At 27.4% G+C, this 18,830-nt stretch overlaps 1 protein-coding gene and 1 long non-coding RNA gene across 4 annotated transcripts in view; one reads left to right on the top strand and one right to left on the bottom strand.

The window, feature by feature from the left end:
- LOC123275149 overlaps positions 1-2,514 on the bottom strand; it is a 44,043-nt gene extending 41,529 nt beyond the window's left edge. Inside the window, exon 1 of the long non-coding RNA XR_006511638.1 lies at positions 2,261-2,514. This is a non-coding gene — a long non-coding RNA (uncharacterized LOC123275149). The remainder of the gene's footprint in view (positions 1-2,260) is intronic.
- LOC123275143 (E3 ubiquitin-protein ligase TRIM9) overlaps positions 1-18,830 on the top strand; it is a 119,316-nt gene that overhangs the window by 88,494 nt on the left and 11,992 nt on the right. Inside the window, exons 3-5 of one of the 3 annotated variants that reach the window (XM_044743069.1) lie at positions 4,836-4,931; positions 9,340-9,733; positions 12,275-12,307. In XM_044743069.1, the coding sequence (XP_044599004.1) occupies positions 4,836-4,931; positions 9,340-9,733; positions 12,275-12,307 (523 nt within the window). Of the gene's footprint in view, positions 1-4,835; positions 4,932-9,339; positions 9,743-12,274; positions 12,308-18,830 lie in introns of all 3 variants that reach the window. The other 2 variants (XM_044743070.1, XM_044743071.1) reach the window with 2 other exon arrangements.

Here is an 18,830-nt window from a genome sequence, read left to right on the forward strand (position 1 = left end):
TAACGAAGAGAGTGAGCGCGTGAGGAAAAGAAAAAGTCCTTTTATCGGACAAATAAGATTTCGTCGATCGAGATTCGTGCGGCAAAACCACCGCATGAACACGGATCGGAAAATAAATGAACCACTTGAAACCGATTTTTAAGTCGACTGCTTTACTTGGAGCTCTACTGAGCTCTACGAGGCTTTACCTCGAAAAACTCGGCCCTCTTCTTCACTTAGAGTGGTCTCGTAGCTCTGGGTGTATGGATAAGAGTCAATGTCGACGTCAATGTGGAGTGAGAAGGGTCTTTTGTCGCTACAGCTCATATTTCCAAAGGCAATAAAAAACACCGGGAAATCCGATCCGATTTAAGATCGAATTACGTGAATCAAGTCTTTAGGGTGACTTTACTTTACTATCGAACCGTCGATAAATTGTTTTTCATTTTGGCTTTCTGATAAAGTTTAACCTGATTATTATTATCAATTTAACTCTTACTAGCAATCTTGCAGTCACTATGTGACTGTCGTGACTTGTGAACTATCAATAAATGAAATTTTGCTTTATTAAATAATGATTTTTGTTAAATTGCACTGTACTGTTTTAATTATTGACAATTTTAAAGATATAAGCTCATCCCGATGTTACCCTCATCTAGAGCTTTCATTTGAGTACCCACATGAATTTTGATATATTTTTCATATATATATAAATATATGAAAAAATGATGTAGGTACTCAAATGAAAGGTCTTGATGAGTGTAACGTCGAGATGAGTTTATATCTTTAAAAATATCAACAATTAAGAACTGACTTTGCTATCTTGTCAACTATTGACATTTTCAATGATATAAGCTCACTCCGACATTATACTTATCGAGACCTTTCACTTGAGTACCCACATCAATTTTTCATATATTTTATATATTTATATATATGTATATATGAAAAATATATCAAAAATACATGTAGGTACTAAAATGAAAGGTCTTCATGATTGTAATATCGAGATGAGTTTATATTTTCAAAAATATCATTAGTTGACGAGATACCAAAGTCAGTTCTTAACTATTGACACTTTTTAAGATATAAGCTCATCCCGATATTACACTCATCAAGAGCTTTCATTTGAGTACCCACATGCATTTTGATATATTTTTCATATATAAATATACGTAATACATATAAATATATGAAAAATTGATGTGGATACTCAAATGAAAGGTCTCGATGAGTGTAATGTCGGGACAACCGTATATCTTTAAAAATGTCAATATTTCACAAGGTAAAAGGTAATTTCTTAATTATGTATGTAGAAATATAGCATTTACGAATGCATCCTAATTACGTATCATCATAAATTGACTATTGGTGATAATGATATGAAACCATGAAAAGGCATAACAGGTCAAGATTTTTCCAAAGATACCAAATTTACTAAAAAACTCATTTTATCATATAAATATACTGGCCACAAAATTCTACTTATTCTCTTAATAATATAGATTATTTTCTCCGTTCATGATTTTTGATTGCAATCTAAAAATGTATTAAATAAAAATAATAATAAATTTTCTCCAGAAATTTATATTTAAATACAGAATCATCTACATTGCAAATAATTTATTCCTGAGTTACGGAATATGAAATGTAAAAAATTCTATTAACATAATCAGATAAAGTTACGAGATTAAGAAAATAATTTTAAGACTTTAAGTCGATTAAATATTAATGATACATTTTATTATTATGATAATTATAATTTTTGAAATTTTTAGATGAATTATTTTGGTCTAAATTTTATTGAACATGCAACTGAATAGAATATATTTTTATCTATTTAAAAATCTCGTATCTTTAATCTCGCGTTTGTGTAGCACATAGTACAGTATTCTCGGCTCATTTCCTGTGTATATTTTTGTCGATACGAAAGAATGTATAAATAGAAGGGAGAAAAAAAAAGGAGTGGGTAGAAAATAGAGTAGATGTTTTTAGTAAATTAAAATAGCGAGGAACAAAATAAAAGGAATAGTGAAAATAAATTCGTGACATTGGAATGTATGGATAAAATCGGTTGTTGATTGCACTGTCGAGCGCTTGATTTTTCTGAAAAGGCCTTCGGAATCAAAACGGGTGTGAGTTTGTACTGAAAATACCGAATTTAGTTACCGAACAATAGAACGGTATTGCGAGGATTTGAATTTTCAAGAGCAAACAAATTTTGTGAGTTTAAAATAATAATGATAGAGGAAAAATAAAAAAATAAAAATAATTTGAATACCGCTCAGCGGGTGTCCATCCTGATCGATTGTCCTTTTTTATCTTTATTTCCTGGGTAGCGGGTGCATGGCATCGGCATCGACTGGCAAGTGGCACACAAAATCGATCCTGTTCCGCCTGGTGGTACGCGGTTTGCGAACGAGATGCGAGCCTCGCGGAATACAAATTTCTCTGAATATAATACGACTTTGCGTAGATATCAGATATGCTTTAAGTTAAGATATTGTTGAGACGTGAATAAAAATTTATGTTGTATTCCTGATTTACGAAACATGCGAATAAAACATTACCCAAGCGTTATTTTTATTTATTTTTTTCGTTATCCAAATCTTAATATTTTATATCTTTATTTTATTCTCAAATTACCATGTTACTTTTGTTCTCGTATCATTACCTCTATCTTTATTGTGTATTTAGTCGCTTAAACTTTTTATACGGATATTTTTCATTATTTAAATCCATAAAAGTTAAAAATAAATTTTTAAAGGAATTTTTAGATAAAATTAATACGTTTTTATCAGTTGCGTGACTAATTACTTACTATATTATGGACGATAAGTTTTTACAAGCGTTAAATAAATCTTTTTAAAAGTTGCTACTAAACTTCTTTATTCTAAGTTTATGCTCAACAATTTGCATTCTTTAAAAACTCTACAATCTTTTTATTATTTGATAAAAATAATAAGTTTTTTATTATTGCAAGCAAATTTTTTTTTTATTTTCAACACTCGGGAAACTGCAAAACCGATAAACCTCAGTTTGCAATACTTTACAACTACGCAGACGTGATCTCTGTTCGCTTTTACATAATATAAATCGCTTTTCATTCAATAAAATTTATCTCCAGACTCAAAATCTAAAAGATTCTTGCACTAAAAAATTAATTATACATTTTGCAACAATAATTTTTGTGCAAACTAATTGATCTCAAAATAATTATAAACCAATTTACAAAAGAATTTTTGTTCATCTGGCACAAGTGCAATAGACATAAAATTTAATAGCAATTTTGCAGTCACTCTGTGACTGCCGTGACTTGTGAACTATAAATAAATAAAATTTTGCTTTATTAATTAATGAATATTGTTAAATTGCACTGTACTTTCTTAAATATTGACGTTTTTAAAGATATAAGCTCATCCCGACGTTACGCTCATTAAGAGCTTTCATTTGAGTACCCACTTGCATTTTTATATATTTTTCATACATATATATATATATATATATATATATATATATATATATATGAAAAATTGATGTGGGTACTTAAATGAAAGGTCTTGATGAGTATAACATCGGGATGAGCTTATATCTTTAAAAATGTCAATAGTTCAGGAGATACAAGGTCGTTTTTTAATTATATTAAATTGCAATGTACTTTCTTCACTATTGACATTTTTAAAGATATAAACTCATCCCGATGTTACTCTCATCAAAAGCTTTCATTTGAGTACCCACATGCATTTTTATATATTTTTCATACATACATATATATATATATATATATATATATATATATATATATATATATATATATATATATATATATATATATATAAATATATGAAAAATTGATGTGGGTACTTAAATGAAAGGTCTCGATGAGTATAACATCGGGATAAGCTTATATCTTTAAAAATTTCAATAGTTTACGAGATACAAGGTCGTTTTTTAATTATATTAAATTGCAATGTATACTGTAAATCGAAGTGTTTTAAAAGTGACTACAAATGGGCATTTAACATGGGAAATTTAAACACATGGAAGTGTTTTAAAAGTGATTACAATGCTTCTAGATAGGAACAAAACACTTTATGTGTGTTTTGTTAAAACACTTGGATTTACAGTGTACTTTCTTAAATATTGACGTTTTTAAAGATATAAGCTCATTCCGGGGTTACACTCATCTTGAGCTTTCATTTGAGTACCCACATGCATTTTGATATATTTTTCATATATACAAATATATAATATATATAAATATATGAAAAAATGATGTGGGTACTCAAATGAAAGGTTTTGATGAGTGTAACATCGGGATGAGCTTATATATTTAAAAATGTCAATAGTTCATGAGATACAGGGTCATTTAAAATATGTTCCAATAATTTTATCATAATAAAAAAATTGTACCCCGAGTTATGGAATTTTGATGCAGAAAAATAGATAGTTGAAAAGCGAAAAAAGTCGAGTAAATATTTGAAATAGTTTTGTCGAAACAAAAAAGCTTTTTGAGATAAAAAATTTTTATAGCATCACATAAATAAACACGGCTACTGGGTGAAAAAATTCAATGTTTACTGATCGATTAAAACTTATTGCTTACCCTCGTATAAAGCATTGGAAGTGCTCTAACTATTCAATGCAATGTACGTAGACCAGTTCTGCTATTTTTTTCCAACAATTTTATTAATTAAAAAATATTTTTTGCTCCCAAATGATTTGTATAAAAATGAATATTCATGTAAAAAATGACGAAAACATTTTCTTTGAACTATGTAGAGCAGATACATCTACAAAATATTTTTCATTATACAAGTGATGATAATGAAGATCGACTTCTATTTTTGTTACAGACAGAGCTGTCGCAAAATCTGCAACAGCTTTCGGAGCGCGCCCGTTCTACGACAGAATTCATCCAGCGACTCAAAGGAATGACGGATAAAGTACACGTAAGTATAAATATATTGTACTATATTGGATGGATATACAGTGGTATACGTGCTTTTGCTTACCGCCGTTCAAAGGTTGTTTTATTTTTCTTCACACGTGAGGGATTGAAGAAAATTGGAAAAAACGCGAGGCGCATAGTCAACCATACAAACACCACGACGCTTCGAGAATATATTCTATTTAAAAAGAAAGCTTACAAAAAAGCAATGAAAGAATGAAAAAAATTTATACAATATATTTAATGTGAATTTTAAATCCGAAGAATGTCGCAATGCCTCGGGCGTTAATTAAATGTTGTTATATAATAGACAGCGAAACTTAATTATCGAAACGAAGTATTTAACCGAAAGATAAACAATTATCGAAGCGCAAGTCTGTCTCGTTTTGCTAAAATTTATAAATTAATTTAATTTAATTTAAATTTTAGTTCGTAATATTCCTTTGTCTTAAACCAATGAAATATTATCTTTTGTTAGTTTTTGTTGAAACAAAACTCTAAGAGTAAGATTGAATTAGTGAAAATACAATAACCATGGAATTTACAGCGACATTGCGCTACTTTTCTTTGTTGAAAATTTTATTTCCTTCAATATTACACTGATAGAAGGATTTAGTACGGAGTACCATTTTTTTTATTTAAATAAAGTTTACTTAATTCAAAAAAATTTTTTTTGATTGAAAATCATGTAGTATTTTTGGTTTAAAATTTTCTCTCTTGAATCAAGATAATTTTTTTATTACTGCAGTTAAATATTCAAGAAATTAAATCTTGACTGCTTTTCACATTAATTATGTACAAAAAAAGTCTGAAAATACCCCAGAGTCGTTCAATTAATCATCGTGATAGTCTTATTGCTCGCAGATAAATTTAAGATCTTATGAATTCAAAAATAAAGTACATTGAAATAAAATTGGACATGTCAATTACTTAAAACTATATCTTGGTCTAGACTTTTCTCATCTATAATTGAAAAATCTTCTAAATCAAACTATCAAACTGTAGTTAAAAATAAACATACGTGTTAAATAATTCGGATACACTGACAGAAAAATTTAGTACGGAGTACTAAACTGATTTAGTAACAAAATTTTCAGTCATTTATTTCGGAGAAACAAAAAAAATATTTTGTACCCATCAATATTATTTGTTGCAGTTTAATAAATGATTTCTTTATATGAACAATGTCTTATTATATGGAAATAAATATCTATTTCCACCAAATAATATTTAGTAACAGGTACTAAATATTTCTTTGGTCGGTATTGTCGGTAGATAGCTATACTTTAATTCCAATGTGTATGTGATACATAACCTATTCACTAACTCAAATTATTTTATTCAGCTCGATTTTGGAAGATTTATCAAACTTTTACAAACGCACATACTCCCAATAAATGGCTTCTATTAATGTCTTTTCTCAGTGGAGATTAGTTTACATTTTTCAATTTGTCTATTATTGATATATTAAAAACTTGTTTAATTTTTAATTTTATAAATGTCTCAAACAAAAAAAAATATAATTAAATGAGATCCTTTTCTTTAAAATATCCTATATTTTTACTTAAAATTATTTTGATTTATTTTAAGATGAAAAGTTAGGTTACACGCAAAAATTATTTAAAATTTAATTTCTTCGATACCAATAAACGATTTATTGAGTAGCAATAAATCATTTGTTAAATACTACTAAATATGTAATTGGTGGGACTACATCGGCTTTAATGAATGCTTTAGTAACTATTACTAAATATTTGGTAATGAAAGGTTTGTTACTAAATCATTTAGTATCTGTTACTAAATCTTATTAAATAGAACTAAATATTTCTATCAGTGTTTCATATTTTCATATAAAATAAAAAAAAAAAATTTGAATATTTTTGATCAAGGAAATTCAAGTAATAGAATTTTAAAAGTGCTCGGGGATATAAAAATAAAAAATATAAATTCTATTTAAATGCTTATGAAAAATTTGTTGCAGAATTGGCAACTTCGAAAGTTTATTGGCTTATAAAAATAGCAATTAAATGTAACAATGTCCATCGATCAATACGTGCCTGTTTTTTTGACAATAAAAATTCAGCTGCAAAAATAGCACTTGACATGTAATGGTTATACAGCCTCGGAACACATGTCGCAGCAATGAAATTTATCGAGATTCTTTATTCCGGCGGAACGCAAAAGAACAAAAATGCAACGGACCTTTATGCTACAGTTTCACATCCTCCATAAAGTGTTTTCTATCTTTTGTTCCCAAGTAATGGCGTTGAGACTCTCTATATATAAATTATTTAACGCTTCAATATCAATAAATCTCGATAGTTCATTGAGGCGAATGACCGCTTTTTCTATCAGTTAATTAAATGTTTCAATTAAAATTTTAATATAATTGCTCTACTTCGATCCGATTAATTAGAACGCCAATCAATTAACCACTGATAATAAATCCAATAATATTTTTAATTTTATTCAATAAAATATAATTGGGTTGACATAAAATTAATTTAAAATAATTTTTTAACAATAGTCAGCTATTTTAAGTACGAATACATACTTAATAGCTTTAAATATATATCCAGCATTTGTGACTTAGTAAAAATAAACTTTAAAAGCACTTTGTCCCTGAACTGCGTTAAATTGACTTAATGCGTGAAGAAACGGTTGTAAATCAAAGTTATTTAAGTCTTCTTAGTTTGTTATTTCTTTTTTACAAGTTTGTATACTTTGATTTTTTATTTTGTTGGTATGCTTTTATTAGAAGTCTCCTAAATCATCAAAAATAAAAACAAAAATATTCCATGTTATAAGAATTGGACATATTGACGTTTTAATTAGCATAAAACAATTAGTTAAAAATTTATTATCACTTTAAAAAACCATTTAATATCTACTAGCGGTACAATATTTTGGTTTGGATCATTCAAATAATTTATAATTGAATTATAGCTACATCAAAATGTCAAAAATCACCCTCTACAAAATAAAGAGTTGGACCAATTGCTAATTAGACCGCCAATATAAAATAAATAACAAAAAAAAAAAAACACAATCTAATTGTCAATATTAAAGAAGCGAGGTTGACATTACAAAGTTCATATTTTTAACGAAAGTAAAGATAATTAATTAATATTGAGCGGTTTAATTGTAATGAAAATTAATTTTTTACTTATTTATTTCTTTATTAACAAAACCTGACAGCCTGGATGGCCAGTCATGAGGTTATAAAAAGATACAAATATATATGTTGAAAAGTGTTTTACACATGTTGCATGTAGTAACAATAGAGAAAGAAAAAAGAAAAATATTAACAAAATATAAGTTATAATTATCAGGTGTTTAACGCTGACATACGTAATACTATTTAATATTAAAGTACAATAAATTAGATAAACGCAGTATAATATGTATGATTATTTAGGTGCTGGAGTATGATCATATGCTTTAGTTAATTAATATGTCTAGAGTTAGTTATGATGGATGCCAGGGCATTTAGCAGAAATTTGATAATTTCAATAATTTTTATGACAAATAAATTAACAGGCGAGACCATCATTTTCTCGCTTTGCTCTCTCGGAGTTCAACGGAACTATCTCTGTCGCACTCTTAACAGCAGAGCAATTGCAGTTTCGATTGGTTTCACGAAACGAATGAAATTTTTGAAAAAAAACGCTTTGTGGTGAAATAGTTTATTAAATTATCTATTATCTCTAAAATCGTTTTTTCAAAATTTCCATTCGTTTCGCTAAGCCGATTGAAACTGCAATCACTGGTCTCGGCTGTTAAGAAAAAAAACATTTTTTTTTTAAATTGACATGTAGGAATTTGATAAAACAAAAAATGCAATTTTTTATGAATAATTTTGTGGAACAAATTTGTTTGTTAAAGAAAATTAAAAAATTGTAAAGTGAAAGCTAAATTTAACTTGTCGCACTAGTTGCACAATATACTATTTTCGTCTTAATCAATGAATTTTTTAGATAACTAGTACTATATTTAAAAGCACAAGTTGTCTATAATAAATTTTCATAAACTTTGATTTATCTCAAGAGTTTTATAAGTAAATACTTAAAAAAATAAAAAATCTAAAAATATTTATCGGGTATTAAAGTATGAAGAATGTCAGAAATTTAATTTATTAAATGACATTCGCTGTTTGTTATACTTATAAATATGAAACATTTAATTAATGAAAATCTGAAATTCTTGAGGAAATATCTTCGTCGGTATTTTGGTAGAACAACAAGGGGGTAATAAATTATCTTATCCTTTATTGTATCTGCTCTTTGCTATAGAAACCCCGATAATATACCTCTTGACTCAACTCTGTTATTGTTATGACTATCAATTATAACAATATTTACAATGTAATAATAATAATAATAATAATAACAATTTGTTTGATATTTAAGGAGGAATGTGCAGCCCTAGAAGACGAAGTGGAAGACAGAGTCGCAAGTTTATTGAATATGCTCCAAGCAAGAAAGTCCCGTCTAATCGAGGCTGCACGACAAACCCGAGACGCAAGAGTTAGATCACTGCGAGATCAAGTTGCAAGATGCGCAACTCATCTTCAGGGAACGACAGCTCTGCTAACGTTTTGCATCGAAGCCCTGAAGGAGACCGACAGCTCGGCATTCCTCCAGATTGGTGGGATGTTATCTATGAGAGCTTCCAGCGCTGCCGGGTCCTGGGGCGCTGCTGAAGGCGTGCAGGAGATGGCTCGGCTGCCTCTTCTTGATCTCACCCTCGATGACAAGCCCGTCAGACGGGCCATTGATCAACTGACCTTTGTTCAGCTGAAACGTGAGTCCTGTCAGTAATTTATCATTTTTATACTTCGGTTTGACGGTTTTATTTTATTGTTTTTGCTTTTTTTATCATTCAAGTGTGTTTACTATTATTTTCTCTAATTAATTTTAATTAATCGAGCGTGTTAATTGTTGAAACATTTCGCTTTGCTAATTTAGCTCGCAAATGAAATGGAAATTTTGTTTCACGCTTTATAAAATCATATTAATTACACAGGTCTACGAGTTATAACTTTTTAAATTTAATATCATTGTAAATAACTTTGTTTTAAAGTTTCACTTAATTCGCTATATTCAAACACATTTGCATCTATTTAAATTTATTTTTATCCTACTCGAGTTATTTATCTTCATTGGGAAGATAATTATGTTGAATTACAGTTTCATTTATTTTTGTATGTATCAAAAAAAATTTTATAAAAATTTATTAACCCTTTAGAGTATAAATACAGTGAAAACCGTTTATAATGGTCGTTATAGACGATAGTCGTTATAAGTAAAAATTAGCAATGCATGGATTATATTCGAAAACAAAAATGCACGGATTAAATTAAAAAACAATACTTGATGAACGTTTATTAAATTAATAAACACTTGATGAAAGTTTATTTAACATTTATTAAACTACACAAATTAATTTGTTAAACATTTTAATAAAATGGTTTTTAATAAAACCACGTATAAATTTCAATACTACATTTAATAATATAGATTTAATAACATAATTATTTTTGAAAATACTCAGTTACTTTGTCGGAGAATTATTTTAAGATTGTAACGAAATTGTTTTCTACAACTTGTAAGACCATTAACTAAAATGAAAATTGTGATTCTCATTAATTTAACGCTGCAAAAGAATTTGATGACATCATAAGTATATTTACTGCAAAACGAATAAAAGTATTTGTCAGACGCTATAACCATTGCATTTTACTATGAGTTTACTACTATAAGTACTGTGAATTCGGTTGCTATAAACGATTTGTTGCTATAAGCAATGTTGTTATAAGCGGTTTTCGGCTTGAGAATTTTATATGTAATAAAGACGGGACTTAAAAATTTCGTCGTAATAACCGGCACGTCGCTTTAAGCGAAGTTGCTGTAAACGGTTTTGTCTGTATACAATTAAAAATTTTTTTTTCGTAAAATTTTCAAATAAATTAATAATAAACATTTTTTTTTAACTGCTTTATTAACTGTTAATAAATGATTTTTTAACATCATAGAATTTAATAAATATTTATTAACAGTTAATAAATCATTTACTAAATATTAATAAATATTTGTTAACAGTTAATAAATATTTATTAACAGTTAATAAATTATTTATTAAGTACAATTTATTAACTGTTAATAATAATTTATTAATGGTTAACGAATATTTGTTAATTGTTAACAAATATTTATTTAAAATAAAAAGCAAAAATAGCAATTTTCTTTTGACACTTTTTGTAACCCTATAGCTGGAACACATGATATTAATTAAATTCACTAAATAAATTAACGTTTTTAATATTTAAAAATATTAAAGATATTTATGAGCTCCAATAGAATTTGGTATTTTACAATAAACGTTATTACAATGTAATTATTAATGCAAATGATTTTTATTTATAAGCAATCTTCATATCATATGAAATTGCAAGCCGAACAAATTCACTCAACAAAATATTTATTAACTGTTAATAAATATTTTTTTAATAATAAATACTTATTAACTATTAATAAATGTACTTTCCTCCCAAATAAATATTTATTGAATGTTAAAAAATATTTATTAAAATTTAATAAATCACTTAATTGTCTTCAAATAAATTAAATTATTAATAGTTAATAAATTTTTCTACCAGTGTAAATAAAATTTTGTTTTTTTTAAATATCGAAAAAAAACTTTTAATTCTTAAAAATTAAAGGAAAAAAATTATTGAGTGTTATTTTTTATATTCTTAAAGGTTAAGATAAAGTACAAATTAATGCATCAAATTCTTACTTTAATTTCTTAGAGATTATCCTAAAATTCCATACCATCTTCGCTTAGCTGTTCTTCAGTGTGAAGCTTTTCTTATTACACCGAAAACTACCGAGCGGATTTCAATATTGTTGGAATATTCTGTAAAGTTGCGTTAAATTCTAAAGTTACTGAAGTTTTGGAATTATCATGAGTGTTATATCAACGCAAAACTTTCAAAAATAATTATTATTAATAATTTTCTTGACAATTAAAATATAAAAGTTCAAAATACTTAAAATAGTTCAAAAATAAATGAAACTTTTCTCAACATAATTATAAATTAAACAAACAAATATTTATTTCTATTAAATTAAATTGAATTAATTTTTTTTTAAATAAAATAGAAAATTTTAGGAATAAATAATTGCAATGATCACTAATTAAAATATTAACTCAGACCTGTGTAATTTATATTAATTTGTTTAATGCTTTTATGACTAGTAGTAAAATATAATTGAAAAATTAACCCGATGTCCGTAAAAATAAAGATATTGGTTGTAATGAAATCTCTAATGTTGGACGCAGCAATGGAAGGAGAGGATCAATATCCCACCGCAGGTAATGACCAAAAAACCAATAACACAAATAAAAGTGAGAAATAAAAAAAAAAATTGTAAAACTAAGAACAGCGAGACCTCAAAAAACGACTACAAGCTTTGGCATTGAAGCACGCAAAACGATTGCCGTGTCCGCACGGACGCGTTTTCTCGAATTACTTGATAATTCCCGACGTCGCCTCGAGCGACTTCTTTAGCGGTATTCCACCTTTTACTAAGCGCACCAAAAGCGGATTAATTAGGTACCCCAGCTCCGGGAGTAACCAAGTTAACGATCTTCCACTATGGTGCGAGACTACTGTGTTGGTATGCTTGCACACAACTCCTGTGTACACTGGTGCTTGAGACTGAGCGGCATTTTCATGAGTACAAGAAACAAGTAGATTTGCCAAAGGGTAGTTTCCGAGAGACGGAAACGATAACGCTAATGATTGTTCATTATCCTCCAAACGAGCTGCCAGACCATCCCTCCCTCCTAATCTCTGTTTTTTAATTTTTAAACAAAATATGTCTGTTAATTATCAATTAGCAACCTTGCAGTCACTATGTGACTTGTGAACTATAAATAAATGAAATTTTGCTTTGTTAAATAATGACTTTCGTTTAATTGCACTGTACTTTTGTAAATATTGACGTTTTTAAAAATATAAGCTCATTCCGATGTTATACTCATCAAGAGATTTCATTTGAGTACCCACATGCGTTTTGATATATTTTTCATATATAAATATATATAATATATGTAAATATATGAAAAATTGATGTGGGTACTCGAATGAAAGGTCATGATGAGTGTAACAACGGGATGAGTTTATATCTTTAAAAATGTCAATAATTCACAAGATACAACGTCATTTCTTAATTATTGAAATTTTTAAAGACATAAGCTCATCCCGATGTTACACTCGTCAAGAGCTTTCATTTGAGTACCCACATGCATTTTGATATATTTTTCATATATACATATATATATATATATATAATATATATAAATATATGAAAAATTGATGTGGGTACTCAAATGAAAGGTCTTGATGAGTATAACATCGGGATGAGCTTATATCTTTAAAAATGTAAATAGTTCACAAGATACAAGATCATGTCTTTATTATGTTAAATTGCACTGTACTTTCTTAAATATTGATGTTTTTAAAGATATAAGCTCATTCCGATGTTACACTCATCAAGAGCTTTTATTTGAGTACCCACATGCATTTTGATATATTTTTCATATATATATATATATATGAAAAATTGATGTGGGTACTCAAATGAAAGGTCTTGATGAGTGTAACATCGGGATGAGCTTATATCTTTAAAAATGTCAATAGTTCACAAAATACAAGGTCATTTCTTAATTATGTATCTAGAGATAGAGCATTTTCGAATGCAGCCAAAATACTTATCATCATAAATTGACTATTGGTGAGAATGATATGAAACCTTGAAAAGACACAACTCCAGGTCAAGATACCAAATTTAACCTCAAAAATCCATTTTATCATATAAATACACTGGCCAAAAAATTTTTCTAATTCCCTTAATAATATAGATTAGCTTCTGGTATTTTTCATTGCTCTTATCTCTTCACATCTTCATTATTATTATAAATATTATAATTATAATGATCGTAAAAAATTTAATTTTTTGTCTTACTCTACTCCAGTTTTGTTTCATCCGGACTTTTTATCCTCTTTGCAATATAAAAAAAATATATCCTACTTGACGGAATAGAATCGCGAATATGCAGACTTGTATATTGGTCCGGGATTTTCGTAATTCACGGGCGTTACATTTTCGCGCAAATCCCAGGCCTTAATGCTCGTTTGTACCGGAAGGAGATTATGAACCAACTCAACCTACCCCGGCAACCCCCGAGTACTGCCGACTCTAAACTCCCATTTACCCTCTATATACTCTGGTATATATATAGCTATGTATTCGCTAGCTAGAAAGATATGTAGATATGCTGGTATATAGGTGGACGAGAGAGAAGGGAGACAATCTCTCTCACAAGAGTTATTGAATGTCCAGTCCAGCCAATCCGCCATACAGGATTTTATTCCATTTGTTATACTTCCGATAATCTCATACCATTATGCTACGCTAGCCTTTGTATTTTTAGCGCGAAAAAAGTGAGACCGTCTATGAAGAGATAGAGCTTTAAAAAAAAATTAACGGGCTAAAAAATTGTTGATTTAAAAATGGGAAGATATTGTTTTTTAGTCTTTTGTCTATTTTTTAATTAAAATTATTATTGAAAGCTTTGAGTACGTTTCTTTGTTCGTGATTTAAATTTAATAAAGTTTAATGAGAGGAATTAATTTTATTTTATTTATAATTATAATTATAATATAAGAAAAATCGGGATTTAACTTCATTAATAATTTTTACGTACGCTTGAAAGATAAAACTTTATAAAAAAAAGCTTAAATAAAATATAATAGGACTGAAACGGGTTTAAAAGATTACCATTCTTGTATTTTATTTAAATAGAAAGAGGAAAAATGTTGAAAGATAATTTTATAATTTTTTTTTTATTTTTTATTTCTCTGAAAATGTTGATTATTAATTTATTTAAGAGAATAATAGATTCTTTGTTGCTCTAAACACAGTTAGCTAAATTTTGTTTACGAAATTGAGTACTAATAAAATTAAGAAGATAGTTCCCGTATATATGTCTGTAAATTTATATACGTTAAAGCAAAAGGTAGTTGGTTTTGTACACAAGATACTTGTGAAGAATCTCTCAACTTTGCTATGGACAAACTTTATTACCCTTTGCCTTGATCTCAAACTGTAACATTTCTGATTCGATTCGTCTTGTTTCCTGCTTCCTTTCAACTTTGTACACACGTACAATTTATATACTCAGAAGAAGGAAAAAAAATTACCCGGCAAGCAAATAATAAAATGATAAATAAATAATAGTATATAACAATAATAAAAAAAATTTAAAAGTGTATTCCGTCTGGTGAAAAAAAACTTGTTTTCCACGTCGCCCGTAAACTTTCCTCAGAGAGTTCAAGAAACTTGAAACGTCTATATTTCCTTACGGTATTGTTTTCTTTATATACTTTACCGTCACGTCATCGTTTCAAATAAAACGAGATTAGTTATTGCCTTTTTTTTTTTTTTCGATTGTGTTTTTATGCATAATTTACTTTTCAGTTAAGTCGATAGTTTTATTCATTTACATAGTTACAAACGGTGTAGTTTATGGTTATAGTATCGATTCGTATGTATATAATAATAATAATAACAATAATAATAATAATAATAATAATAATAATAATAATAATAACAGAGACTACGAAAATCATAATAGTATTCAGACAGTGCAGTAGAGATTTAGATGGAGATAGAGATTGATAATAGTGCGAGTAGACAGGGTCGTGATTGAGTCAGACACAATTTGTGATAAGCAGTAGAAATTGTCGAGATTTGATCAGACATTTAACGAAAGTTCTCTTATGCATTATTGCATTATACTGTTTTCTAAATTTTAGATTTTTATCCATCAAATTATTCAAAAATAATTATTAATATTTTAAGGAGATCAAAGTACCCTTCTAGTGTAAAAAATGTCTAAAAAAAATTAATACGTAGAAATACTTTTGTTATGCATCTTAAAATTAATTTTTAAATTAATTAATAACATTTTTGAGGAAACTTCCAAAAAATTTACTCATTAAATAATTATTGACATTTAATTGACTTATAAAAAATATAGCACTCTGAATTATCGGTATACACTTGACAACACCGCAATAGTTCCCTAACCTTAAAATTTATTTATGTTTACTGTCTTAGTAAAATGACTTTAAGAACGGAAATTCCTTGTGATTTTTCATAAAAAATATAAAATATCTCGGTAATACATTCGAAAAGCTACTTTTTTATTGTTTTAATCGAAAGCTTATTATTTTTTCAATCAAATTCAATGAAAATAAAATATTTTTTAAATCGTTAATTGCATTCAATTCTTAACCAAATACACAGCTGGTAAATCTCCATTTACCTACTTGTAAAAATTACAATTTTAAAACCTAATTATTTCACTAAATATCCCGGAAACCTACTGTTTTTTAATTTTTTTATTAATTATTAGGCTACGTAGATTAAATTTACAAATTTTCATGAAGTTTTAAAAATTTGACTACTTCGTGTGGATCTCCTTAAGGATGTTTTTTTTAGAATTTAAAAAAATACAATTTTTTTTTTCATAACTTATTTTAAGCCATTTAATAAAATTAATAAATAAAATAAATTTAATAAAATTTTCCCTTTTAATAATTGAAAAAAAAAGTTAACAATTTTTCGCTTGAATAAATAAGAATGAAATAAATTGATAATCACAAAAAATATTTATCCATTTATTTATACATCATAATCAATTTTTGCGGTATCACGTATTTTATCGATTGAAACAATAATACATCGACTAACAAAAAAGCTCTAAAAACAAATGAGTAAACACTTATATATATGTATTTCACGAGATAAAATCAATCAGATGATATTTATTTATTCTCAAGCACACCGACTATTTTTATTATTATTTTCATGATAAAAGTCTCGATTGTTTGAACAGAAACAATAAAACACAAAAGGATTAATGCATTTTATATAAAAAAGCAATATTTTTTCGCCAGAAAAAACACACAAGAGCGCTTTAAATGAAAATGAGGAGTTAAAATAAATTGAAAAGTGAAACAGTCCCGGAAAATTCAGTGTCGCAGAGCGACGTAAAATGTAATCAAAGTGGCCGAAGTAATCGGGGCTCGGGGATGGTAATAGAGACGGAAATGCCATAGGGTTCAACAATACTCGTAAGTTTTCCGGGCAACCACAAGAGGTCTATCCTTACAAGAGACTACGAGCTTATTAGCAGTTCCTGCTGAGAACGACAAACTTTCCTCGAACTATTTCTGCTCTACGCACTACACTGTTATTATAATTTATCTCTTTCTCGCTCTTCATTCCGTTTCATTACTTCACCACCCAATACAATAACAGTTTATCGTAGATAAACCAAGAGATGAAATAATACCGGAAGTTAGCTGTCCATTTGTCCGAAATTCCGTTATCATCCTCGAGGGACGTCCACAATATATTTTTTACAACAACTTGCATCATAGCCTTTGTTTTAATGGCTAGCGCCCCTCGTTTTCCTAGAATGGGGTAATTTAATGCTAACAGCGTATTCGCAAAGATTACTGTCAAACTTGATCAGGTTAACTTGCGCACTAAAGTTAATGGAGCGGAAGATAGTAAGAGCCTTCAGATGACGAGAAGATTGCCTGAATTATTTCACAGCTTCTAGTTTAGTTATTAGTTGCTACTAATAGTATGGTTTGGACTAATGTGTGATAAATTTTAGAAATTGATCATTCTATCGCTTAATATACTGTTGAATTATTTTATATCGGAAACTAGAATCCAGTATAAATTTCAACATGGTTTACTATATGGCATTTTTGAATAGATTCCTGTATGGCTTCCTGTCGAAATGCAAACTACGATAAAAATTCATGTGAGAATTCACGATAGATTATTGTATGAATTTCCACATGACATTTTCGGATGAATATTTACCGGTCAAAAACTATTGAATTTAAATGATTTCGTAGGAATGTTTTGAATTTTTTATTAAAATTTATGAGTGAAAATTTTCATTAAATTTATTCATAAATTTAAAATAACAAAAATAGAGTGATTTATAATGAATTTTATTGTATTGAAAAAAAAATATTGATTACTTTTTAATATATTTTCACAATAATTTTATTTTTAAAAATATTTACTAATTTTTAAATTATTAAATCTCTTTATATTTTAAACTTATTAAAAATTATCTTCTACTTCAATTTTTTAAGCTATAATTTATTTTTAAAATAAGAAGTGATTTATAATGAATTTCATTTTATTGAAAAAAAATTTTCAGTACTTTTTAAATATATTTTTACAATAATTTTATTTTTACAAATATCTACTGATTTTTTAATTAATAAATCTCTTTATATTTTAAACTTTTTAAAAATCATTGAAAATTATCTTCCACTTCAATTTTTTAAGCTATAATTTATTTTTAAAATAAGAAGTGATTTATAATGAATTTTATTTTATTGAAAAAAAATTTTCAGTACTTTTTAAATATATTTTTACAATAATTTTATTTTTACAAACATCTACTAATTTTTTAATTAATAAATCTCTTTATATTTTAAACATTAAAAATAATCGAAAATTATTTTCTACATCAATTTTTTAAGCTATAATTTATTTTTACCCAACAAACTAACTTTTACATAATCAAATTTAGTTACTGCGGGGTCTATAATAAGCAATTACTATTCCGACGTCTTAAATAAAGTCTAAAACTAATTTCCCTGGTCATAAACCAACCGATTTTACAGTCTCAAAAAAAGAAATTCAAATTTAGCCAAAGTAATTAATTGTTATTGTCTTTGAATTTGAATCGTGTTGTTCTGATTGGCGAAACAACCATCGTATTGAAACTC

Source organism: Cotesia glomerata, linkage group LG1, assembly GCF_020080835.1.
Source record: "Cotesia glomerata isolate CgM1 linkage group LG1, MPM_Cglom_v2.3, whole genome shotgun sequence".
In the NCBI taxonomy this organism is placed as follows: Eukaryota; Metazoa; Arthropoda; class Insecta; order Hymenoptera; family Braconidae; genus Cotesia; species Cotesia glomerata.